General features: G+C 51.4%; 3 protein-coding genes across 8 annotated transcripts; all 3 read right to left on the reverse strand.

Annotated features, from left to right (window-relative positions):
• Positions 1-274: 274 nt before the first annotated feature.
• Positions 275-2828, reverse strand: FOXS1 (forkhead box S1). Its single transcript, XM_011380145.2, has one exon. The coding sequence runs from the start codon at positions 1526-1528 to the stop codon at positions 536-538; it is 993 nt and encodes a 330-aa protein (XP_011378447.1). The 5' UTR covers positions 1529-2828; the 3' UTR covers positions 275-535.
• Positions 2829-2949: 121 nt separating this feature from the next.
• Positions 2950-13238, reverse strand: LOC105305529 (interferon regulatory factor 4-like). 5 transcript variants are annotated; one of them, XM_023523282.1, is made up of 8 exons: positions 12875-13237; positions 7842-8127; positions 7497-7567; positions 6556-6667; positions 6371-6436; positions 5239-5610; positions 4537-4655; positions 2950-4306 (listed from the first exon to the last, which is right to left on the reverse strand). In XM_023523282.1, the coding sequence occupies exons 1-8, from the start codon at positions 13103-13105 to the stop codon at positions 4178-4180; spliced, it is 1386 nt and encodes a 461-aa protein (XP_023379050.1). In that variant the 5' UTR covers positions 13106-13237; the 3' UTR covers positions 2950-4177. The 5 variants fall into 5 exon arrangements, with proteins under 5 accessions (XP_023379050.1, XP_023379051.1, XP_023379053.1 ...); XM_023523283.1 differs by having other exon boundaries at positions 7497-7594; positions 7842-8079; positions 12875-13236; XM_023523285.1 differs by having other exon boundaries at positions 7890-8127; positions 12875-13236.
• Positions 13239-16275: 3037 nt separating this feature from the next.
• LOC105305506 (dual specificity protein phosphatase 15) lies at positions 16276-24660 on the reverse strand. Of its 2 annotated transcripts, none has more exons than XM_023523287.1 (7): positions 24649-24660; positions 23536-23569; positions 21877-21959; positions 19780-19829; positions 18716-18790; positions 17423-17594; positions 16276-16548 (listed from the first exon to the last, which is right to left on the reverse strand). In XM_023523287.1, exons 1-7 carry the CDS (start codon positions 24658-24660, stop codon positions 16276-16278), a joined length of 699 nt encoding a protein of 232 aa, XP_023379055.1. The 2 variants fall into 2 exon arrangements, with proteins under 2 accessions (XP_023379055.1, XP_011378448.1); XM_011380146.1 differs by lacking the exon at positions 24649-24660 and adding an exon at positions 24360-24380.
• Positions 24661-26344: the final 1684 nt, after the last annotated feature.

Here is a 26344-nt window from a genome sequence, read left to right on the forward strand (position 1 = left end):
GAACTGCAGAACTAGGATAGCCTCACCTCCTGCCTGGTGTCTCTCTTGGTTACATCCCTCCTCTCTCTCTCTCTGTCTCCCCCATTCCTTGTTCTCCCTTCCTCTGCCTTCCTGGGAAACTCCCTGAGAAAGTCCCCAGCAGGAGAAGGCCTCATGTGGGACATTTCCATCCAGGATCCCCCACCCCTGCCGCATAACCCCACAACCACAGCCATCCAACACGGAAGAACCAGGTGTCCTGGCCCTTATCCCCTAGCCATTCAGCAGACTGGTCCTGATCATCACACTGGCTTTATTGGCCCTGAGAGCCACAGAGTAAATACCAAGGGGTCTCCGCTTCCCCTCACCCCCAAGTCTGTCCAGAGGCCCTGGGAGCTGGCTGAGTGTTCACCATCCAATCTTGGCTTCCTGTCCCAGTGTCACTGGCTTGCCAGGCCTGGGTCCTTTGAGAACTCCCCAGATCCTAGAGTCAGGCTCAGCCTGGAGGGTGTAGTTGGCAGGGGTCCAGCAGGGACTGCCCAAGGCCAAGCTTGCTTCACTCAAAGAAGAACATTCCTGGTGTCCGGTATAAGCAGGGGGTCAACCCCAGTGGGTAGCCAGAGCCTCCCTGGACAGGGAAGCTGCCAGTAACCCAGGGTTCCTTGGGGTCAGCTGGCAGGGGCAGCGGGGCCCGCAGTGAGGCTGGAGGCGTGGGAGGTGCAGGGGAGGGGGCTGCTGAAGCTAAGAGGTGCTCAAGGCCTGAGTCAGTCCCCATGCAGAAATTTAGGGCCTGCAGCCGGCACTGGTAGCTGCTCCCAATGCCTGCCTCAGGAGTCAAGATGGGTGTAGGAGCCTTACTAAAACCCTCAGCCTCAGAGAAGCCAGCAGAAAAGCCAAATGCTGGGCATGGAGAAGACGATGTGGCTGCAGGGAGCTCCCCTGGGCCTGCAGGTTTGGGCGTGAGCATCTCTTTGTGTTCCGTGGATGGCCGGGGCCTGACGTCGGTCGTTGCTGGGCACATGCTGGCTGGCAAGCCTCCCACCAGGCTCCCAAAGCTTAGGCCCTTGGGCTCTGAAAGCTCCGCCAGAAACGGGCACTGCCTGCCAGCAGTGGCGTCGGGGACTCCTGGGTCCTGGCTGGTCACTCTGAGGGGTCCACGGCGTGCCTTGGCAGAGCCCTTGGCGCCTTCAGTACCTGCCCGCCGGGTGAAGCGTCGGCGTCGGCGCAGGAAGCTGCCGTGCTCGAACATGTCGTGGCAGTCCGGGTCCAATGTCCAGTAGCTGCCCTTGCCTGGCTTGCGGTCATCACGGGGCACCTTGACAAAGCACTCATTGAGTGACAGGTTGTGGCGAATGCTGTTCTGCCATCCAGGCCGGTTGTGGCGGTAGAAGGCAAAGCGGCCCATGATGTAGCGGTAGATGCCGCTCAGTGTGGCCCGCTGCCCTGGGGAGCTCTGGATGGCCATGGCGATCAGGGCTATGTAGCTGTAGGGAGGCTTGGTTGGCTCGGCCGCAGGGGCCAGGGGCCCGGGTGGGGGCTGCTGCTGCATGCTGGCTGGGCTGGCCTGGCTGGCGGCTGCTGGGACCACAGGGGCCAGGCACGGGAGTCCAGGGCTGGTGTCCGGCACAGCCGGCCGGGCTGGTTAAAAGGCCCACTGGCCCAGCCTCCCAGCCTGGAAAGGCAAAAAGGGGTGGGCCCGCCAGGCTGCCCTCCCTTCCTCCCTGGCCCCCCTCCTCCAAGGCCCAAGAGAGGCGGGCAGGAGAGGCCAGGACTGGGAAGTCGTAAGCAGCTGCCAGGGGTGAGGAGTTGAGAGGGAAGGGACTAAGACCCTCAGCCCACATGTGCTGGGTGGTGGTGGCTGGGGAGGGACAGGATGTGAAACTGAGGGAGACAGAGACAGAAACAAAAAGAGACAGAGGCAGAGATGTAAAGAGACAGAGATACTGAAAAAAAGACAGAGACAAAGACAAAGAGAGGTAGAGGCATAATGAGAGACAGAAACACACAGAGAGACAGAGGCAGAGACATAATGAGAGAGAGAGAGACAAAGATATGGCAGAAAAAACACATGCACTCATGCATGCACATAGTATACAGAAAAAGAATCACTGAAAGAGAAAGAAAGAAATCTACAGAGATAGAGAGAAAATAGGAGATACAGAGAGAGACACAAGTACAGACACAAGAGAGGGAGGGGCAGAGAGACAAAGAGACACTCATCTCCAACAAGAGACTGGAGAGGTAGAATCTAAGAGCTGAGTTAGACAACTGGGTGTCTCCATGAGAAAAGCCACAGAGGCCTCTCGAGTCCCCATCTCCAGTTCCCCTTTACTCCTCTCCTCCTTCTCCCAGGTCTGTGGCCTACTCCTCCCCACAGTGCAGAGCCCTTGGGGTCACACTATTCCCTGCCCTCCTTGCACTGGGTGAATTCCAGCAGGCAGTGGGAGGAGGGAAAGTGGACCTAGGATAGTGATGAGAGGCGGCCAAACCTGGTCTGCTGAGTACCAGCGCCCTCTAGTGACTAGTGTCGGGGAGGACAGCCATCTGAGCAGAAACATCACCCCCACCACCCAAAAGGTCCCTGACTCTGACTGAGCCTCCGTTTTCCATCTCTAAAGTAGAGCTGGTGACTCTTCAGCTGTCTGGGCTGTGGAGAGGAGACAACAGGCTCCCTTACATGGAATCCAGTGCCCTCCAAGAGCTTAGCACAGAGAAGGATACGGCTGAAGACTGTCACTCTGAACTGAGGTTCCTGCCAGCTACAACCTTGGGCTAGGGGGACAATGAAGCCCAGGACAGACATCAGGCCTTCTGAAGGATGAGACAGCCTCCTCAATGCTCTCCCACCCACAAGTAACCAAGTCAGAGGGCATCTACTGTACCACCCTCCATGCCAGGCCCACTCACCTCCCCTCTTCAGCAACCCTGCTCCAGAGGCCTTCATAGCTTCTTTTGAATAGATGAGGAATCTAAGACTCAGAAAAGTTAAGTGACTTGCCTAAGGTCACACAGCTAGTGAGTGAAAAAGCTGGGATTTCAACCCAGTATTCTGAAACTCCTTACAATCACCTCTCCTATGAGGGGCAGGGGTAGAGGACAGTCACTGTATTCCCAACTGGCAGTGAATCCCAAAAGACTTGTTTAGCTCCATTCCCAGTGTCCAGCATTGGCCTGGAACAGAGTAGGCGCTCAATCAACATTAGTTGAATGAAGTAAAAAAAAAAAAAAAAAAGTGATTTAATTGACTTCTGTCCTTTGTTGAATCATACAGTCTCACCCCATAAAAGTAGCTTATTAATGTATCACTAAAAGAGATTTATTATGTTGCCACCTGTAAGAGGCAACATAATAAAGTCAGAAATCCTGAAAGGAAAAAAGGTCTGCTATCTGGGCCTAAAAACAGTGAATTACTGACAAGGCAAGGTCAATTACCTTCATGGTTAAGGGGCTTCCTCCCAATTCTCAAGGACTCCCTACAACTTATAGTTTGCAAAGATTGAGGAGAAGCTGGACTCCTGGCTCCCACTTTGGCATCTGCCTCAGGGTTCTATTTGGCAGCCTGCCTCAGTTTCTCCAAAGACAGTATCTACTGGTGCTGGTGGTTCAGGGGTTAGCATCTAACCTGGGTTTGGGCCAAGTCCTCTGTTTTGGGACCTTTCCCCACCCCACCCCCCATTCCCAAAAAGAAGTGAGATGGGGCACTAGATGACCCTAGTGGCAGGCAGGAGGAAAGGTCTGGAAACTCAGGGTCCTTCAGAGCCCTGGCAATTCTGTTATTGGTTGGCCTCACTCTAAACAATCTTGAGGATCTAATTATTGGTAAACTCGGCTTTAAGCAAAGCTTATAATGGATCAATCACAGGTAAGGTCTGCTTTAGGTAAACTGATACAGGCATGTTGGGCTTTCAACAAAGAGATAAAGTCTTGTTCCTTCTGCCCTCATTGCTGTTTCCAGAATCTCAAGGTCAAGTTTGTTTTCCACCTGCTGCCCCAGGCTCAGCTGCCAGGCTGGCTGCCTACACGCTGCATTCCAGGGTTCCATCTCTTCAGCTGAGAGGCCAAAGTCTGCGATCAGCTTCTGCTGTCAGTGGGTGTGGGGAGGCTCCAAGTCTACTGGCTCAGTTTGGGCAGGGCTGGGGTAGGATCTGCAACCTGTGGGGGGCTGCCTTTAGAGGGTCAGAGAGGTGGAAACGGATGCTTAGGGCTGACTGAGATGTGTCATTAGGTGAGTGATGTGGTTGGGGATGAGGGAACTTGCCGCTGAGGTGACACTGTGGCTGTGGCGCTTCGAGTGCAGGAGGAGCTCTCGGGCGAAGACTGGCTCCACCTGCCGGAGGATGGAGGGTGGGAGGCGATGAGCCAACTTTCTCTGTTATTTGCCCCCTATGTACCCGTGAGAAGTCACAGCCCTACTGACAGCCCCCTTCCACATGCATTTTACATGCAGAGTCAAACAGCAGGTTTGACCGGGGCAGAGCTGGGACTAGAGGGAGCAGTGAGGGATTTCAGGAGGGGATTGGAGGGTATGGTTCTCTGCTGGGGTGGGAAGTGACTCACATGGGCCATGATGAGCCTCTCCTCAGGCTGGTCCCGGGGTCCCGGGTATTCCTCACCAAAGCACAGACGGATCTGGTACTCAGGCTCCGGGCAACCATCCTGCAGGTGGGCCCGCAGTTCTACGGGCAAGGAGACTGTAGGGGCTGGGCCAAGACGGGGCATCCTACGTGATGCCCAGCTGTGCTCTTATCCTATGCCCACATCCCGTAAGCCCACACCCCCATTGTGCACCTATGCCCTAAGCCACTTTCATATCCGTATGCTTGTTTCATGTCCTACATCTGTGTCCACTTCCAGTGTTCATGCCCCTGCCTTGTGTCCCATGCTCACTGCCATGTCTTTATGTCCACTGCCACTCACCTATGCCTATCTCGTGCCCAGTGCCCCAATGTTCACTCTATGCTATGACAACACATGTACCTAAGTCCTATGAGTATGCCCTACACCCAATGCCCAGACCTGCCCCACATGCACATCCCCTGCACACCTAAGCCCATATCTGTGCCCAGCCCTCCCGATGCCCGGATTTGTTCCCATTCCCAGTGCTCTGTGTCATGTCTTTTGTTTCATGTCTTTTGTTTGTCCACTGCCCTATGCCCACATCTCGGTGTGCCCATTCTCCTCTGTCCCTGTCCCTCTGCCCACTCTTGTGCGCAGCCGCTCTGCTCTGCACCACCACTGGCCCCATCGTGGCGCCCTTACCCTCGAGGAAGCGGCGTGTATCCAGCAGCTGGCAGGTGTGCTCGCGCTCCAGTTTGTTGGGCTGTGAGCGGTGCGGGGCCAGCGGGCCGCACCAGTAAACGCGGCCTTGGCACAGGCGCTTGGCGAATACGCCCTCGGGAGCCACCCACAGCAGCACGCCGCGCTCCAGATGAGGCAGCAGGCGCTGCAGCACAAGGGCGCCGGGCGGCGGCTCCGGGAAGCGAATCTGTGCGACGCGCGGTAGCGGCCCCAGCAGGCGCAAAGCCGCAGCGGCGGTTGTCTGAGGGCTCAGATGGCAGCCTTCGGCTGTGCGTGCGATTGTTTCACGCACCAGCTCCGCGCAGTAGAACAGCCGCACGTGCAGCCAGCAATCTGCGGAAAGGAGAGAAGGGGCGCGCGCTCAGGGCAACGGCTGCCGCCTCCATCCCCACAACAGGGCTGGGGACTCAGGTTCCCTCCGGCCCCCACCTCGGGAATTTGGGCATTTTCTCGCGATAAGTGATAATAATTCTAATAGTGGTAATGGTGGTAAGTAATTGTAGTTTCAAGTATAAACAAACTGGTAGCTAAGCTTCAAAAGCATGGGATCTAGGGCCATCTGTACAATGGGGGCATGACACTGAAGCCCTCACAGCACCAACCTCTGAGATTTTAGGAGCTTTTCCCCAGCAAATATTTTAATGCTGGTGGAAATAACAACAACAACAACAACAACAACAACAACAACAACAACAACACAGCAGCCTCCGATGTGAGTAGCCAGCAGTAAGCTCTATGGTTAGGACTGTGGGTTCTGCAGTCAGGCCCTTGGACTGTCACTCACTGCCACTTAGGAGCTGTGACCTGTTAGTAACTTTCCCAGGTTACTAGACATGTGATCTTGGGCAAAGTTCTTAACTTCTGTGTCTTGTTTCGGCATCTGTAAAATGGATGTAATGGCAGGATCTACCTCTCAGGGCTGTGGAGAAAGCTTAGAAGAATGTCTGGTATAAACTAAGCCCTCAACAAATGTTAGCTGTTGCTGTTGTTATTGGGAGTCTGGGCTGGGTCCTTTGGGTAGGAGACAGAGGCTAGCTGCTCCTAACCCAGCCCTCTCCTGTTTTGCGCAGTGGTCAGAAGGGAGATTCCTTACCAGGGTTGCTGAAGTCCTCAGAGGGAAAGGGGCTCCAAGGTTGTGCGGGGTGCTGTGCCTGGTACCCTGGGGAAGGAGGAGAATCAGCCAGGCATCACCTCACCCCGGATCCCTTGACCCCTAGATTAAGATCTTGGAGGAGACTGGGGAGGAGGCAGGGGTGGGTGAGGAGACTCGGTCCTTACTGTGGTCAGCCAAAGGGCCCGGGAGCAGGGCAACTGGTGGCAATGAGCCCTGCTGGGCCAGCTTGGGGGGCTGCTCCTTGTCCTTATCCTCTGTGGCTAATCCAGAGCCAGCCTAAGCATCAGGAGAGAGGGTTGTGAGCGTGGGAGAGGAGTTCCCAGACTGTCAACCCTGGGGCAGAGGGAGGTCTGGGCGGACTGAAGCCCAGCTGGGGTTGACAGGGACTTTGAGGTTTCAGAGCTCCAAGACCCTTCCCCGCAGAAAAGTAAAGAGAGAATTGATGGAGTTGTTGAAGGTGATGATGTCAGAGATGAAGCTCACTGCGATAGGGAATAAAATGCTAGAAGTGAATAAGAGAGATGGGGAACAGAAGTGATGGAGACAGGGGAACAGAATGATGGAATGGATGCTGATGGGGGCACTAGGAACAGCGGGATGGACCAGGCTGATGGCAGTATGGAAACAGAGCAATGAGCTATCAATGATGGGGGAGAGATAATAAGGGTAATACAGACAGTGATGGAAATAGAGATGATGGGGGTGATGGCAACAGTGAGAGAGCCAGAGGCAATGAAGGGGAAGGGAATATAGTGGTAGAACTGGATCTGATGGGGTGAGTGGGGACAGAGTGATGGATCTAATAATGGTAAGGGATAGGGGGTGAATTTGGAGAAAATAGGGTTGATGCAGACAGAATGATGGAGTTGAAGATGATGGAGGTGATGGGAACAGTGACAGAGCCAGAGATAATGGAGGCAAAGTGAATAGAATGATGGAGTTGAAAATGATGGCTGAGATGGAGTAGTGATAAGAAGAAATAGAGCTGATAGGAGTGGTGGGGATGGAGGGAAAGAGATAAATGTGCTGGAGATCATAGAGAGGGTGGTTTGGGTGAGAGATGACTGAGCTGGCAAGGCTGCAGGGGCTGGAAGGACACACTGACCTGGTCTGTCCTGCATGCTGGCTTCATCACTTCTCCACGGGGCTCCTGCTGGCTCTGGGGACTGTCCTCCTCTTTAGGAGAAGCACAAGCCCTGGTAACTGGATGGAGGAATAGATAGCCTATTGTTTCCTGGGCCCCGAGGGGAATCTCTCAACTGAGTTGATCCCAGACAAGAACACCCCAGCTCACTGCATGATCCATCTCTCTCTGGGCCTTAGTTTCCTCCTTTTCAAATGGAGAGATAAACTGGGTAGTTAAGGTTCTTTTGTGTTTATCTGCCCATGAGTTTAAGCTGAATAAGTCCACCATTTCCCATTTTACAGATGTGCAAAGTGAGGTCCTTACTGTCCAGAGAGCCATCCTTGGCCACTACGTCCAGGGGCAGGATGGTACCTGGGCCATGGGCACCGTTGGACACAATCCGGTAGACTTTGTAGGGGTTGGAGATGTCCAGCTGGCTGCGCTCACGCACCTCACAGAAGTCAGCACTCTTGTTGAGGGCACAGCGGAGCCGTGTCTTCCAGGTGGAGGGGTCCTCCTTGTCAGTGCCATCTAGGTGCTTGCCCTTGTATATGGCCCAGGCCTGGGGATGAGCAGGGGCACTTGGGGAGGAATAGCCTGGGGCAGGGGGCTGGCGTTATGCAAAGAGATGAGGGCCTGCCTTGCCTCTCACCCTTCTCTCTCTCCCTCTGACCCTCTGTCTCTCCACCCCTTCGTCCTCCCCTCTCTTCCTTCCTCCCTCCCTCCCTCCATCCAACACATATTCCTTGAGCTCCTACTATGTGCCAGGCCTGAGTTAGAGACTGAATGGGGAACAAGACAGACATCGTCCCGGCTCTCAAGGAAATCAAGTCTAATGGGAAAAGACATCTGCAAACAGCTCAATGGAAATAACTGTATTCCAAATTATGGATTGTGATAAATAAAACATAAACTAGATGATGGAATATAAAAAATAATGACCATACTATGCTATCCGGAGAACCATAAAACCAAATCTCTACCTATTGACACATACAAAGTGGACTCTAGATGATTAAAAAAAGAGTAAGAGGTAGAACTGTGAAATTAATAGAAGATAATGTAGGAGAAAATATTGTAGGGGCAGAGAATTCTTCTTAAATAAAATTTCAAAGGCATGAACCATAAGGCAAAAAAAATTACAATGTCTGAAATCAGCAAGGGCTCAGATCTGGAACAGAAAAGGAACTCCTGCAAATCAACAAGAAACAGAGAGCATGCCCCTAAAGAAAACATTCTCATCAAAGGACAAGAATGGGTAGTTTATAGAAGAGGAAACCAGAAGCCCATAAGCGCACGAGTACCTAAACTCATTAGTGTCAGAGAAATGCAAATGAACATACGAGATATCACTTGTAAGCTGACAAACCTAGCCAGTTGGAAAATGCCAAGAGTTGGTTGGGATGTGGGCACTGTTGGTGGGTGTGGAGTGGGTGCAGAGCTTCTGGATGGTCATCTGGCATGCCTAATTAAATTAAGTATAAACATATCTTGTGAGCAGAAATTCCGTTTCCAAAGGAATTCTCACAGAGGCTCGTGAGGGGACCAGGGCAAGGATATCCACTGCAGCATTACTTATGGTGTTGGAAAGCAGACTGGTGTCCATCCCTGGGAAAGTGGATAGAGGTGTATGTGTGTAATGGATGTTGACTATAGAGTCTATGCAGCATCTAGAAGCATCTAGGAGCGGCAAATTAAATGTACAGAGAACAAGCATAGATATTCAGAGCATGATCCTAAGTGAAAAGTAAGACACAGAGGTCTACAACATAATATTGTATAGAAGGTAAAAATATACACAAAACAGCAATGCTCACTTTGTAAGAAAACATACAAACCCAGGATAATCATTAAACACCTTAGAATAACTGTTGTGGTCGAGGGACTAAATAAATAAAAAATATCAGGGACTACTTTAGAGAGGATGATGACCTCTTGGAGGAAATGGCATTTGAGATGAAGCCCGAATGAAAAGAAGGATGAAGTCTGACAGAGAACTGAGGGGTGTTCTAGGAATAGCAAGTGCAAAGGTCCTGAGGTGGGAAACATTGATCGACTCGAGGAAGGCCAGTGTGGCTGGGGCAGAGAGATAAAGAGGAGGGCGGTAGGAGAGGTCTTGTTTGCTTTGATCACATTCAGAGCTTGGAGGTATTTAACTGATGAATCACATTTAGTCATTGCCCTCAGAGGTCCCAGGCCATAGGAAACATAAACACCAAACAAAAGAGTCACATTCCTATGTTGGTGCCATTTGCCAGTCATGAGACCTTTTAAGGCTTGAATTTATTGTCTGTAAACTATATCATTGATTCCTAGTGTCACATGGTTGTGGTGGGTATAAGATGAGAGGTCTATGTAAAGTGCTAAGCACAGCATCTGGCACACAGTCAGTGCTGACTTATTGTAGTATTTATTCATTATATCAAGGATACTCTAACTCAAAGGTAACCTGGGCACAGGGCATAGGGTGCTACCAGCATGATGAGAGAGGGATCTTTATTTTGTTCTCTGCTGTATCCCCAAGCACTTAGAGTGCTGCCCGGTACACAGGAGACACTTAATAAGTATCTATGGAATAAATTGAGCTGGGCCTTGAAGGGTGAGTAGGAAGGTGCCAGGTGAAGTGACTGACATTCCTGGCAAGGGGAACAGCTTGAGTTAAGGCCTGGAGGTGTGAAAGGGCATGGTGCCTTCAGGGAACAGTGAACAGCCTGGTGTTGCTGGAACTGAGTATGTGTGTCTGAGGGTATATGTACAGTCAATTCTCATTCTTCATGGTAGTTATGTTCTATAAAATTTACACAAACACTGTATTAGTGAATACTGAGTTGCTCCTAGGGAAAATACAGGGCTAGGTTCCTGTGAGCCTCTGGTCACACCGTTTTCATCAACTGATCAATACATAACCTTGTTTTATGTGTGTTTCTGTTGGACACTTTATTAATATAAACTGTCGATTCATTAACATTGAGCTCATAGCCAACAGTACAGTAACTCACACTTGAACGAAGCTTATCTGACACATAGTTTTGCTGTATGGCACATCACAGCCTTCTTGTGCGTAGCAACGCTAGACAGAACTTCAGCATTACATGTGCTTGGGGCACATGTAAAATCACCAACAAAAAGCACAAAAATACTAAAAACGTGGCACTAAATAGATGTTGAAAAGGACACTTGTTTATAGCAGAAGAGCTGAAACAAGAAGGTAGAGCATTCACCCTCAGCTGGAACGTGCATGTCAGTGACTCAGATTTTTTGCTGTTCCACACGTGTCTTTTAAAGGCTACAAAAGTGCCCTGAGTATTGATTTTAGGATTACAAATTTTAATGAGTTTAAATTTAGTAAATTTGCAAACATGAAATCTACAAATAAAGAGGATCACCTATATGTGGTGGGGGAAAGAGGAAGAGGAATTAAGGAAGAAGAGACAGGTTGAAGCTGAATCATGAATGTCCTCAAAGGCCATGCTTTATACTGTGGGCTTTGAGCACCAGGAAGGCGTTAAGCCAGGGAGTCACATGTGTGTGTGTCAGTGGCCAGTTGAGGAATCAGTCAAAGCAGCCAGAAGGATGGGGAGGGCCAGTCCCCAGAATCTCTCTCCTCTGAACAGCACATAAGTCTTAAAGGACAAGCCATGCAACCACCTATACGACACTTATTGAGTACCTACTTTGTGACAGAAACTGTGCTCCACCCTCAAGCAGCTGGAGGAGAGAGACCTATACAAAGGACTTATAATTCATAGGGGAAGTTGTTCCAGTGGGGAAAGCAGAAAGAATCAGGGATGACTTGGGAGAAGCACTGAACTGGAGCTTAATAAATACATTAAACAAATGAATACATCGGGGAAGACTCTTGAGGAAGAGATGTTTGGGCTGAACATGACGAAAAGGAGAGGGTGTTCCAGGCAGAGGGAACAGCATGTGCAAAGGTCTAATGGAGAGAGATACGAAGCATTTAGAAACCGTAAGAACTGTCAGGCTGGGTCTACACTTGGGGAGAGGAGGGAGCCGAGAGAGATGTGGCCAGGGAGGGGCAGTTCCTGCAGGGCTTTGAGGCCAGTGGTAAGGAATTGAAACTTCATTACAAGGACAATGGGGAGCCAAAGATTCTGAGTAGAGGAATGTCAAGGGAAGATTTCCCTTTAGAAAGATCCCTCTGGAGGATTGAGGGGAGGGCTGAGGGACAGGGGGAAGCAGGGGGCTCTGTGAATTCATTGCATTTGTCCTGGTGAAAGATTATAGAAATAAGTCCAAGTAGATGGACTGAAGAGAAGTTCTGTGGGAGGAGCCAGTAGGCCTTGGTAGTGGAGTAGAAGGAGATTGGAAGAGAGGGGAGCAGACAGGGTTCAGGTGCCTGGTTTTGGGGTCTGGTTGGCAATGGGTGCCATTCTCCATTTTGAAAAACACAAGACGTTTGTAAGCATAAGCTGATCAGCGTGGTGTTGAGGATGTGCTGAGTTTGAGAAGTCTGGGGGCTGCTAGACCAGGAGGCTTGGGCTCCATGCCGAGGCTGTGGAAGGGGAGAGTGGGATGTGAAGAGGGAGGTCCAGGAGTGAGTGTTGAGAGCTGCAGAATAGGAGAGGAGGGGATGGAGGCTGAGATGCAGGGTGAAGGGTGGGCTGGGAGGCAGAGATTCTGAAAACTAAGTGAGAGCGTTTCAAAGAGAATGGAGCCTCCCCCAGGGGTCAAAGAAATGACAGTGATGGCATCCTTGGATTTGGCACCTAGAGACACTGGCAGAATCCAGATGGGGTGGAGGAGGGGGAGAAGGCATTGGAGAGGATGCTGAATGAGGGAGCTGATGATCGGGAGACTGTTTCCAGGTGTTTCTTGCTGGGAAAGGAGAGGCGAGGCCAGAGCAGGGGAAGCTGGAGGCATTCATTGATGACCGTGGTAGTCTGACATGTGGTTGGTTGGTTGGTTCCTTGGTTCCTTATAGCTCATGGGAGAGATTCCAGAGTTTAAATATTACAGAAGGAGCCAGTTAGGAGGAAGTTAATGATTACTGAGGAAAGGGGCGGGGGCTCTCTGGAGGGGTCCCTGAGAAGATCTGGTGTTGGGAAGCACAGAAAATGTCCCTGGGTCCGCGGTTTTGGAGTGGGAAGTTGAGGGAGTTCCCATTGGTGGTCTCTAATCTCTCCTTGGAGAGGGAAGAGAGGCCCCTGAGAGGTGGAAACGGTGCAGGTCATGCAGCCGCGGTGATTCTGTTTCAAGAGGGTGTCTGAGGGTCTCCCATACACGGAAAACATTACCCTCAACCTAGAGACGACTGAGGCTAAGGGCCATACGCATCCAGAGCCCTCCCGGGCCGGGCCAGACCGGCGTCCCGCAGCCGGCCGCCGTCCCCTTACCCTGAAGAGCGCTGCGTCCTGCTGCGCCTGGTACCCCTGCTTGGCTGCGTGCTTCCAGGGGATGCGGAAGAGGGTCTTGCCCGCGTCCTCCCAGCGCAACCCTGCGTAGCGCCCGCTCTCGATCTGCGCCACCAGCCAGTCGCGGAGGCGCAGGGGACCCCCGGCCCCCGCCATAGGTCGCCTGCTGTCGAGAACCTTCCCTTCCTCCCTCCGCCAGGGGTCACTGGCCATCGAGGATGCAGCGTCTAGGGGCCAAGTCTGGGGCCCGCGGCGATTGGACCCCAGCGCGAGGGGCGATCGTGGGGCCACCTGGGTGGTGCACGGAGGCGGCGAAAGCGAAAGTCTGGCCCGGCAGGTTTCGCTTTCCGTTTTGTCCCCTCTCCCGGGAGGCCCTTTCCTTTCGCCCCTCCCCGTGTAGCCGGCCCCGAGGGCATCGGGCCTTTGGGAGGGGGCAGCTAGAGGTGCCATAGGACGCCGATGCTCATCGGAGAGTGTGGCGTGGGGCAGCCCGAGCGCTGCCTGTACCCGGGCGTGGAGGGCGACAGGCACACAGAGGTGGCCTTTGCCCCACCCTGCACCTGTTTTCTGCTCTTCCCAGCCTACCAGAAACTTGTCAGTTTCTTTTCAAAACCTGGACTGTAGAAGATGGAAAGATGTCGTGCTTCTCAAACTAAGTCCCGTAAGAATTAGGAAGCCTCCATCCCCGATTTGCCAAATCAAATTTTTACAAGTTCCCCATGCGATTCTGATTCCAGGTGGCCACACTTGGAGAACTATATTTATCACCTTAAATCTTGGGAGTCCCCATTTACTGATGCTCACCACAGTGCTTGGCCTAGCTCAAGCCTTTCCTGCAGTATATTAATTTATTCTCACAACAGCATGTGAGATAGGTATAATTACCTATTTTATTGTTAAGAAGACTGTGGCTCGGAGAGGTTAAAGCCCTATAACAAGGTCACAGAGCTAGTACTAGCGGGTCCAGGATCCCAACCTGTGTTTCTCTGTCCCCAGAGCCCAGGAGCCTGAACAGTGCCCTGTGGGTACCTCCCAACAGCTACATGTGGAGTTTATGGATTACTGGTGGGGTTTATGACTCCCACCCCGAAAGGTATGCAAATTTTTTCATGTCTATGCATTTTTCTAGAGTTTGTATCTTTTATTAAATTGTCAAATGGGGTTTGTGATGTGAAAGAAGGCAAGTAGCGCAGACTGCTCCGCCCTTTGCTGTGTACATGGGGAAACTGTGGTTCCAAGAGAGAAACTACGCCCTCTGCAGCGGGCGCAGATCTGGGCACTGAGCCAGCATTGACCACAAGCTGGGAGCACTGTTCCTCATGTGTACCTGTCAGGAGGCCTTCATGCTCCGCACCCTCTGTCCCCATATTCCAGCAGACACCCAGTTCTGACACTTCTAGTCACAGCCAAGATTCAAACTCAGGCCTGTAGAGCTCCAATAGGGCACAAAGCATTTCATATGATTAAATACTAAAATATTCAAATAATAAAAAATAATTGCATTAAGGCAGAAGTCTTGAATGTGTCAGACACACCTATTTCTCTAGGTGGCGGAGTCGTAGTAATTAGGAGGATGGGGTCCATAGCCAGATGGTCTGGATTCAAATCCCAGCCCCACCCACTGGTGACCTTGGGCACCAATCTATTTACTCATCTGTTAAATAGCAATGCCTACTTCATAGGGTTGCTTGAGAATTAAATGAGATGCAGGTAAAGTGTTTATCACATTTACTTGGCCCACAGTGAGTGCTCAATAAATGAGCGGTATTATTATTGCTGTTGTGTCAGAGGGTGGTGAAAGTAATGATGGAAGCAGGAGGAGCACAATGAAGGACCTGGAACATTAGATCGAGGTGCTTTGTTTTGTCCTATAGGTGATGGGGGCCATGGAAGTTTTTAAATAGGGGAAGACACCAGGGGAAATAGAATGGTGTTTTATACCCAGTGGATGGTGACAACCCAGTGGATGGTGACACCACTAACTAGCCAGTACTGCCATAGGCTCCCTGCACTCTGATGAGTCCAGCCATCTTGTTCTTCGCACAGGATGCTACTTCAAGGCCTTTTCACTTACAGTTCTCTCTGCCTAGAATGCTTCTCACCAGATAATATAACAGTTCACTCTCTCACTCCCTGACTTATTTTTTCTTTTATCTGTCTATTTGGTTTCTTTCCCACCAAAATGACAGCAACACCAGAGGGCAGAGGTTTTGTTCACTGCTGGTATCTCCAGCGCTCAGCACAATGCCAGGCACACAGTAGATTCTCAATGGACATTTGTCGAATGAATGTGGAGCAAGAAGTTGGGCAGCAGGTGGTTATTTCATCCATCCCTCCACCCCCAGAGCTGGACTCTGGGCCTCCCCACCACCCTGAACACAGTGCCTGGTACATAATAAGAGCTCCATGAAGGTGGCTATAGATTATAGCTATTTCAGACCCCTCTCAACTCCAGGTTAGTTTTCGTTTATGAAAAACTAAATTAAAAGGGGTGGATCCTCCTCTCCAGTAACCTCCAAGACCAGAAGGAGCTGCTTCTTTAACAACCGACTTGGGATGTGAACTACCTCGGTTCAAATCCAGCCTCCCCTGCTCTAGCTGTGTGTCCTCAGGCAAGCTGCTAGAGCATAAGCTTTGGTCCAGGATTAAAAGGTCAGGAGTGAGGAAGGCACTTACCAGCCAGTATTTCTGAATAGGGGAGGGAAGGAGTCTGGAAAGGAGGAGGGGGTTCAGGGGGAGAGGGGCCCAGAGAGGGGAAGGGGTTCAGAGGGAAGGAGAGACTCAGGGGCCTTGTCAGAAGACCAGAGCTCCAGGGGAAGAGTGTGTGTGTGTGTAAGGGGAAACGGGGGAGTCAGAGAAGTAGTCTCGGAATTCAGCCCTGAAGACTGCAGTTCACCAGCGGTGGCAGGCCCTAGGGGAGGCAGAGCCCCTTCTATCCCAGTTTCCTGCAGGCTCCTGTCCCTTGGCAGAGTCCTGCTGTCTCACTTTTGTGCAATGACTGGGAGGCACTCAGACTGGCAGCTTCTGTGTCTCTTTAATATCCTCCAGGCTCATCCAACCCTCACCCACCACCCACCCACTCCCACTCCCAAAGCCATTAAGAGGCGAGGCCCAGGTGCCCTCACCCCCAGCCGAAGGACTAAGGCACCAGGTGGCTGCAGCAGGCCGGCCCAGACACAGAGACGAACAGACAGGGGTCACACTACTGCAGACACAGATAAGCAGAGAGGGCATAGAGGGCAGAAGCAGGGATCAGGCCGCCGTGGAGGCTCTCACAGGCTCTGGGCCGGTCCTGGAGTCGGTGGGAGGCCCAGACAGCCCCCGCAGGAGGCCAGTCGGGGAGGGGGGTGGAGAGGAGCAGGGGGGGGAGAGAGGCGGGATCCTCACTTGCCGCCTTTGCGGGACAGACACCGCGGGAGGCAAGAGAAAGTCTGCTTAACCCGCGCCAGCAGCGGCAGCGGCCCGTGGACTTCCCGGGGCGTCCGCGGCACCAGGCGCTGCAGGGTTCCCTCGGAGGCTGAGGACTGCGGCGCGGGGGAGGCGGCGGAGGACGCGGAACCCTGCCGGCAGCGCTTGCACAGGGGCAACAGCGCCCGCACCTCCTCCTCGTCCCGGAATGGGCTTTCACCGAAGCGCTCCTCCAGCTGCCGGCGAAGCTGGGGTGGGGATGTAGGAGTGTAGGGCTTGGTATCAGGCCACTGGCCAGGTCCCGTCCCCAATCTTCATAGCTTCCGCCCTTCTGAGAGCTTTCCTCACCTCGCTAAGCCCCTCCCCTTCCTGAGCATCCTCTTAGACTCCCTTAGTTTCTATCCCCTTCACTGAGGCCCTCCCATGAGTCCCTTCCCGCTCCCTAAACCCTCTTCCCTTTTGACACTCCATTTTTTAGACCTGCTTAAGTGACTCCCCTGCTTGCACAGTGGGGACCACATTAACCCTTCTTCCTGCACAGCAACTCCATTCACCCTGGGCCTCTTCTTTGCCTGCTTCTTTCCTAAAGCAGCCTTGCAGATAAGTGTCAGATAAGTGTCTGAGTACCAGCCCGCCACCTGATGAAAACTTCCTGAACTTGCTGCTCTGTCTCTGTTTCTCATCTTTTGTTCCCAGAGAGGCCTCAGTTCCTGACATCTCCATATGCCATCTACCCAGTGTGCATAAGAGAAGGAACTGCTTTGGCCTCATCAAGGACCCGGAAGTGAAGTAGGAGATGGGCATTTCTCCCCAAAGGGGCCAAATGTTCAAATGCCTTCAGGTTCCGGACAAGTGGAGCAGGGAGTTCTGGGACCTGATCAAACTGAAGGGTCCATAGTCTGGCCCAAAGGCATTTTCCTTTTTAAATTAAAAAAAGAAAGAAAACAACTGGCTATCCAAACAAAATACACCGAGGGGCTATATTAGCAAAGGGCCATGAGTTTGAGATCTGAGAAAAATCTGCCAGGTCTGAAGCACAGGCTAAAATCTTTCCAATCATTGCTCAACTCAAATGAGAAGAAGAGTCTCCCACCCTACCTCAGCCCCTACCCCAGTCCTTACCTTCCGAGAGCTGCCCCAGCCAAACTCTTCAAGCTGCTGCCTAAAACCCGGGTTGGGGTTGGCAATAGGCCGGGTGGACTTGATGGCTTCAAGCACGTCCCTCCAGCCTAGCCCAGTCACAGTCATCACATATGCCGTCACGATAGTGGTGCTACGGGAGATGCCTGCAAAGCTGGGACACCCCCACCCCCAAGCTTTAAGTAAGACCCAATCTTCTCTGTGCCCCCCAGAACCCCATCCTCACTTCAGCTCTCCCCCACCCTTGCCTTCTGAGCACCAACCACAAGAAATCTGCCAGGACCTGTCTTCCCACATCCAGGCCTGTGCTCATTCTGTTCCCTCTGCTTGGAGAATCCCCCAGGCATTCTCCTACATTAAAGTCCCGAGTGAAACAAACACTTCCCGATCATTTGTTATTTTTCAGATACTGAGGATATAGTGGGGAGTAAAACAGACATGGTCTCTGCTATCCTGGGGCTTAAAGTATGGTTGGGGGAGACAGACACTAACCAGGGAAACAATTACAGATGGTGATAATTACTCTGAAGATGAGTCCAGGGGCTAGGAGATGGTATAGGAAGAGATATTAACCTAGTAGGTGGGGATAAGGAGGATTAAAGGTGTTCCCAAGGAAGTGATATCAAGCCGAGTCCTGAAAGAGGCGTAAGGATTAATAAAGAATGTTCTAGGCAGCTTAGCTTGTAGGAAGACCACGAGGTGGGAGTGTGGTAGATATGAAGAACAGGGAGCTGGCCAGTGCAGCTGGAGTGTGGGAAGGAGGGTAAGAGAGTGAGAGACAGGCTGGCGGGAGTTATTCCTACAGCTAAGACTCCGGAATGGGGTAGGTGCTCAGCAAGAAGTTATGGAATGAATGACATCAACTAGGCCAGGGGTGCCTGGAAAGACTGGGGGGTCCTGTCTCCCAGCCCAGGGTTCCCCACTGCTCTGCACTATTGCCTCAAAGGCCTGGAGGGGAGGAGAGGAAGCCAGAACTATTGGAGGATGTTTGGCTACCTGTGTGACCTCTGTCCATGTCAGCATTCTTTCCCCCATTTTACAGATAAGGAAACTGAGTTTCAGGGAGCAATAGCTATTTGGCCATGGCCACACAGCTGGTAAAGGACAGAGCCCTGATTTGAGCCCCCTATCGGCCTCTATCAGATGAATGGTGGATTGTCAGGCATAGTGACTGCTGGACAAGATCTGTCGCAGGTTCCTCCTTCCCTATAGGATGAGTGTGTGTTCGGGATGAAGGACAGCCACTTACTTCCTCCCACTCTCCTCTTAACTCACCAGTGAACTAGGCAGTTCCCCCCATTTAGGCGGCAACAGTGGATGAAGTTGATACATTCTTTGAAGTGCTTCTTGCTAGAGAAGAAAACAATAGGGTAGAGAGCACTGGGGAGGGGCATGTCTCCTAGGAGTTGTCACCCTCCCCATTTATGGGATGGCAAGAGACAAAGAGCCTGGGGGTCCTCAGTTCAGCTAGCAAGTGCAGTGAGTAGGAGCCAATACTATCACATGAGGGGAAGGGGTGAGAAACAATAATGGTGGTGTTTCAGGTGGTGAGAGAGGCCAGTCATGGCAGATCCCATCACAGAGGCAGGAGCACCTCCCAGTGCATCCTGTGGATCCTATTTTCACGGTGGGGGGTGGTGGTGGTTTATCTTGACCTTTCAAGGAAATGGGTGGGAGGAAACACAGGAGTCTCCCTTCCTCTGGGGTCTGCAATCAGAGCACCTGGGGGCAATGATGGTCAGCAATGGGATTGGCAGCAAGATCCCCAAGGAGCAGAAGTGTCTTATCTGGGTCCCTCCCATGAAGGAGGCACTGCTGCTAAGACGAACAAAAATCCCTCATTCTGAGCCCCCAATACACTCCAAGCCCTGTCCTAGACCCTCAGCCCATGCCATCTGATCTTGGAAAGTCTCCTAGATGCTGATAATGTCCCCATTTTCCCTCTCACAGAGGGGAAGTGATTTGCCCAGGATCATACAGCAAGTAAATGGCAAAGCCTGGCTGGAACCCAGATGTCATAACTCCAAGGTCAGGAATAGAATGAGCCTGATCTTTTCAAATCCGCTGGTGCAGCTGATCCTGTGAGACAGGGTACCTTCTCCCTCTTACACCTGAAGAGACTCAGCTCTGGGAGGTTAAAGGTCTTGGTTAGGGGCATAGGCAAGGGAGTGGCTGAGAAAGAGTCAAACATGAACCTGGAAGACCACCTATGCTAGGGTCCCAGGACAGCTTTTTGGCCTGAGTCCTCTCTGTCCTTCCCCAGACCACCTCCCATCTCCTTCCCACCACCACAAGATGCAGCTGTCTGTCCATCTATCAGTGAATCCCAGGGGACTTACATGTGTACCTCAGGGGTGTCGGCCACTGGGATGCGAAGGTAGGTTATGTCCTGCAAGTACAAAACACACACAGGCAGTGGAGGGCCCCTGCCTGCACCTCTTTACTCCAGCCTTGGCTGCTCAAGCACATTGTGACCCCAGGGTGGTTTCTGCCCCTCTCTAGGCCAATGTTGTCCACTCTGTTCAAAGAGGGTAGATAGCAACTCTGAGGGCCTCCAAGCTCTGACTGTCTGTAATTCTAGAACCTTCTGAGGACTTGATAAAAAAGATTCAAGGACCTTTCTTTTAACTGCTGGGAAAGGGCCACTTGAAGTGACTCCCCTCCAAATGATGATTATAAAATTATGCAGTAAGAAGGGCAAATGAAATTTTTATTTTCTTGAAAAGAAACAAAAATTATGAAAATAAGTTTATAGTTCATGAGTTGTGGTTATAAAACTTTGTGCTAATTATTAAAATAATCAAGGAATGCATTGTCAGTAGTTTTCCAAAACACTTGCTCTGACATCCTTCACTTCATGTGTCACCTTCACAGAAGATCATAAATATGATTTTTGCCCATGTTCCAAGAACCTCATCGCTTTCCTCAAGGACCTCTCTTAATTGTTTGATATTCAAATGGCTCTTTTCAGGAGTCTGGGCCATACTGGCCAGTGGCTAAGGGACCCCCTGCCAGATCCTCAGTTGTTAATGGCTTCATGCAAGAGTCCAGCCTTTCTCTAACTCACTTTCCCTAAGGTCATGCAATCCTGCATCTTTTGCAAGATTGCAGTTTCATTCTGCAACACATTTGGCACTGGATTTGCATGGCATTATCAAACTCTACTAGTAAATTCACTGATGGATGGGGCGAGAGAGATGCTTGTGAGAAGAGGGGAGGGCTGTTGGAGCAGGGTTCATTTTGCAAGCAGTCATTTCCTTAGTAAATGTATTCATGACTTGACAACCTTCCCCACGCAACCTAGTGACTGCATACTTCGATTACTCCAAAACAAGCCTGTACTACAAAGCAAAATCAGACTCCGTCGACCTCGAAATTTCTCCTTAGAATGACACTGAGAATCACAGATTATTGGAGGTTGGTCTTAGAGATCATCAAATCAGACACATGGGGGAAACTAAGGCCAGAGAGGGGAAGGATCCTAACCAAGGTCACATAGCAAATCTGTGATAGACCCTGGTCAGGATCTCAGATCCCCAGTGCCCTTTCCCACCCCCGGTTCTTTCCCTTCAGTGGGTAACGGCCTCTGAATGAATAAGGAAGAAGAGATCCTGTTTATGATTAACTTTGTTATTATATCATCTGTAATTTGTTAAACACCTATTTTTGTGGCTCTTAAGAACTCAGTGAGGTCGGTATTGTTACCAAATTCCCTTTACAGATCAGGCAACGGAGACTCAGAGAGGTGAGAAGTCCTTTGCCCAAGTTTACAGAGAATAAGTGGTGATGTGAACTCCGGCATCCCGGCCTCCTGACTTTACCACACGTGGTCTGGATTTCCTGCTTGCCTCTTTTCTTCCTCTGGGTCATAATATCCACACTGGCTCTTTTCCAGGACTCGATAGTACCAGCACCAACAATTCCAGTGGGGGCCATGCTTTACAGTATGCAAGGCATCTTCCCCATCCCACAGCCCCTTTGCCTCCTCACAACAGCCCCCTGGTGGCAGATAGGACTGAGGGATCAAAGGCCCAGACAGGTGAAGTCACAGCCCTAGGTCACCCAGCAAGACATAGAGCCCAGAATCATCTATTTGGAGTCATCTATTCAGTTAGACAATGGGAAGCCCATGCGGGGCCTTCTTATAGTTCGATGTGAGGTGTCTGGGGCCAGATGGCCTGTGTTCAAATTTCAGCTCCTCAGCTCCCTGGACGTGTAAGTTTAGGCAAATGACCTCTCAGGGCCTCAGTTACCAAATAAAGATCAAATAGGGATGCTAATGTAATACAGGCCAGCTTTTAACCAAATCGTTAGCGTAAGTCAGGAAGTCAGTACAGGACCTGGCGCATAGGTGGGTACGTGATAAATGGGTGCTGTGGGGGGTCTGAAGCCCCCTCCTCATCTTTTTGCAGCCCTGGGATAGGAGTAAGTAGTACCTGCAGCAGAGGCTGGGGTGATTCATGAATGGAGATGATGTGTGTGATCTTATTCCGGCCCAGCTGATCCGGGTCTTTGGCATCTGAAAGAAACAAGAAGCTTGAGCCAGTCTGGCAGGTGTGACTCATATGTACTTGATGGCCCAAGTAAGGCAGGGGCTCCCTGCCCAGCTCTCTTCCTCAACCCACCCTCTCCACCTTGGCTGACCCTCCACCAGCTCCCACTCCTCCACCACCTCCTGTTCCCAGCATGACAGGTCCTGCCACACCCCTAGGCCACAGTTTTGTCTCTGGGGCACCTGCAAGTAACTGCTCAGCATCTCCTCCACCTTGTCCATGCTGTTCTTTCCATCTCAAACACCCTTCCCTGGCATATCCTTGACCCAGCAATTCTATTTCTAGGAATAGTGTCTAGACAAGGGTTCGCTTACACAAAGGCCAAGCATAGAGGGCAATAGTCTCTGCAGAGCTGCTTTTAACAGTAAACACATCAGAAATAGTTAAAAATGGATACAGGCTGAATGTCCATCAAAAGGGAGCTGGATAAAAAATGGTATATTCATACTTGAATACTATGCAGCCACTAAAAAGATTCCTATGGGCCAATGTGCAAGGATGTCCACAGTATATTATTAAGAGGGAAACACGGGTTACAGAACAGCATGCAGAATAGGTTTACATTTTTGTTTTAACTGTTATATCTGTATCTACAAAGAGATATGAAAAATGACCCAGGGGTATGTCGTACACTGCTATCAGTGGTCATCTCTAGGGGCTGGATTTCCAGTGTATAAAAACCTATTATAATCAGAGTAAATAACACATATCCCCTTTTCCTCCATATGTCCACGTCTTTATTCAACACATTTATTGAGTGCTTACTATGTAAGCCTTGGCTGTGCATGGAGGTAGGTGGTCAACTCCATGGCCTCTGCCTTCATGGGGATTCAGACCTTACCTGACCAAATACTCTGAAATCAATGTGGAGTGAGCTGCTGAGGTAGCTCCAGGGAGGAAGGGATAAGGGTTTATGAAAGTGAAGCACCTAAGCCAGTGGGAGACAGGGTGGATAGAGAAGGCCCTGCCCCAGTTCACATGTCCCTTCCTCTCTGACTCCACAGATAGAAGTAACTCCTCCTACCTTGGGTCCCCCAAGCCCCAAACCAGCTTGTCTCTATGGTCTGAGACAGGCAGAGTGCCATTGCCTTGGGACAGTGTGGGTAGTGCTCACCAATGAAGTTTCCGAGGTAGAGTCCAATCTCCAGAACTTCTCCTTTGAGGAGGAGATTGTGGGAGGAAGGGTCCCCAGCTTCCCAGCTGGAAGCAACACCTCCAAACAGACCTCAACCCAGAACCTCAGAGCTAGAAGAGCCCTTAGAGGCGGTGGGCATTGTGCTGAGGGAGAGGCTGAGGCTCAGAGCAGGTGCAGACTTGCCCAGCATCCAGCGTTCTGAGCCCTTTGCACTGGGAACACTATCCACCCATATGCCCTTTAGTCCTTGTGAGCTCTACCCCCACGCCCCCAGCCTGGCATCTCTTCCCTGCCCCCAACCCGAAGCTTGGGCTCCTCTACAGTGCGTGGGTCAGAGCATGAATTGTGGACACAGGCCTGGGACAGGCAGAGTGCCATGGCCTTGGGACAGAGTGGGCAGTGCTCACCAATGAAGTTTCCGAGGTAGAGTCCAGGAAGTACCTATGGGAGAGACAGGCAGGGTTGGGGAAGGTGGGGAGGGGAGCGTGCCCTTCCCACCCCAACAGCTGGGGCCCATAGCACTTCTCTGTCCACAGAGGGTGTCTGGACCTCAGGACTCGAGGAGCACTCTCTACCCTCTCAGGAGCCTGGACTCTGTGTGAGAGGGCTGGGGAGGGCAGGAGGTAGCACCAAGGGAGGCTGGCTTCAGCAGGGGTGAGAGGAAAGAGGAGGAAGGGATACAAAGAGGGGGATGGGTTGGGGGTGGGCCGGGTGGAGATGTTAAGAGCACAGAGGAGGGGGCAAGGGAAGAGGTAGACTTGCCAGGGTGGGTAGTGGAGAGCTCTGTGGAGGAGGGAGTGGGAAAGCAGGGACAGGATCATGCAGAGGTAGAGGAGGAGAAGGATGAAGAAGCAGCTCCAGAGAGTCCAAGGTGTCAGAGACAAGGGAGGCAGACACACAGAGACAGAGAAAGGGACTCAGAGAAAGACAGAGTCTGGGAGTTACAGGAAACCACAAAAAGATAGCAAGAAATACAGAGTCACAGAAAGAGGTAGAGACAGACTCAGGGAGATAGAGACCTGAGAGAGAGGGAGACATGAACAGAGACACAGAGATATGGAATCAGAGAGAGATACCGCTCCAGAGAGACACACAGAGAGATACAATCTGAGAGTCACAGGGAAACAGATATAGAGACAGATTCGGAGAGAGCCAGAAGGTCAGAGACTGGGGGCCGCGGCCGGGACTGGGGACCGGCAGGTGCGGGCTGCGCGATTCGCCCCCACCCTACCTTGGTCATGCCATTCCCCATGATCCCTGGGGCTGGGGTCCAGGTGCACCCCCAGCTCGCCGCCAGGAGAGCGCTCAGGTCACAGCTGCCCTGATGGCCCAGGCCCGGCGCCTGCAGCCCGGCAGGGAACAGGGGGCTTGGCGTCCGCGGCCCCGCCCAGCCCTGCCCAGCGGCCGCCGCCGCCGCCGCCGCCACTACCCGCTGATGCCCAGCCAAGGAGGGTAATGATGGTGGAGCCGCCGCCGCCGCCGCTGCAGCCTTCACCACCGCTGCCGCAGGCTCCTCCTACCCCCTCGGTCATGTGGGGGCCCCTCCCGTGGGTCGCGGCCGGGGGCTGGACAAAGCCCCAGTGTGCCAGGCCCAGGGCCCGCGGGACAACGGCAGCTTGTTGGGGCCGCGTGGGGCCGCTACCTCCGGAGGTGGGGGCGGGGGCGCTCCCCCCACACTGGCACTGTCAGGCGCCGGCGGGGTCGGGGGCTTAGAGACTCAGATCCTAGTTTCGACTCTGCTTGGACTTTCCTGAGGGTGCTGGGGCAAGGCCCCCAACTCGTTCCGCCTTGGTTTTCTAGCAGAAATGTAATGGGGCTGGACTTTGTCCGCTATGGGTCCTCTGATATTCAGATTTCGTTTGAGTCAGGTAAAGTGGGTAATTTCTTCCTTTTGTAATCTCCTCTCCTACCCTGCTCCCCATGGGCATCCTACTAACCAACCATCCTCTTCTCCAACTCATAACCATCCGTCTTCCCATCCTCCAGGCCATCCATTCACTGGTCCGTCTGTCCAACCGTCTGTCCATCCAACCATCCATCCATCCATCCATCCATCCATCCATCCATCCATCCATCCATCAAACCATTCTTTCGTCCCCTCCTCTCATCCACTTTGGTTTCTATGTGGATGGTGCCATTTGGGTCAGCTCTGCTGGGACCAGGCATACCTGCCTTCAGGGCCCTCAAGAAGTCAGAGGTAAATGTGAGGAGAGGAGAGAGTTGCAGTGGCCTGAGCCCCTTAGAGTAAAGGAGACTACAACGGGATGTAGTTGGAGCAAGAGTCCTGGAAGGTCAGTCTGTAGACCAAGTTTCCAGGTCCTATTCACCTCTGACCTGGTGGGTGGCCCTTGGAGTCACACCTACCCTATCTGTATATCCAGTGTGTTGAGGTGAGTCCTTTCTGCTACTAGGACCAAAATAATTGAGACAAGATATCTCTGATGGGACTGAAATAGAAGCAGCTGAACCAGCTTTGATCATCCAGCCATCACTCCCCTGGCCTCCCATTGACAGTCGTAGGTGACTGTGGAAGGAATGCCAGTACAGAGCCGGTCAGAGGGTCGACAGAACCCATGTGAAACGCAGTGACTAGAGAAAAATAAAACTCTTTCGAGTTTCTTAATTCCTCGAATTCACAGTGTACATGAGGCTGCCTGTCTTGGCTCTGTCTGTGCCCAGTGTTTTCATGAAAACCAAATTATTCAACAAATACTGAGCACCTACTACATGGTAGGTTCTGGAGACATGGAGGTGGATAAAGCAGAGATGGTTCCTACCTTCATTGTCTGAGAGTCTAGACCAGCACTGTACAATAGAAATATAATGTAAGCCACATGTATAATTTAAAATTTTCTAGTAGCCACATTCAAAACGTAGAAACAGGTTGTTAATAATGTGTTATTTAATCCAGTATATTAAAAATATTATTTCAACATGTAGTAAATATTTTAAAATTATTAATGACATATTTTACATCCTTTTTATTATATTAAGTTCTTTAAAATCCAGTGTGTATTTTACATTAAAGAACATCTCAATTAAGACTAGCCACATGTCAAATGCTTCATAGCTATATCTGGCTGGTAACTACATATCGGTCATCTCAGGTCTAGGAAGAAAGGCAAATAAGCAAGTAGACAAATAAAGCACTTACAAATGGTCATAATTTTTCGTGAAGGAAACAAATGTGAGACAGGTAGAATCTCTCTAAATAAG

This window comes from Pteropus vampyrus, unplaced genomic scaffold (genome assembly GCF_000151845.1).
Source record: "Pteropus vampyrus isolate Shadow unplaced genomic scaffold, Pvam_2.0 Scaffold388, whole genome shotgun sequence".
NCBI classification, from domain to species: Eukaryota; Metazoa; Chordata; class Mammalia; order Chiroptera; family Pteropodidae; genus Pteropus; species Pteropus vampyrus.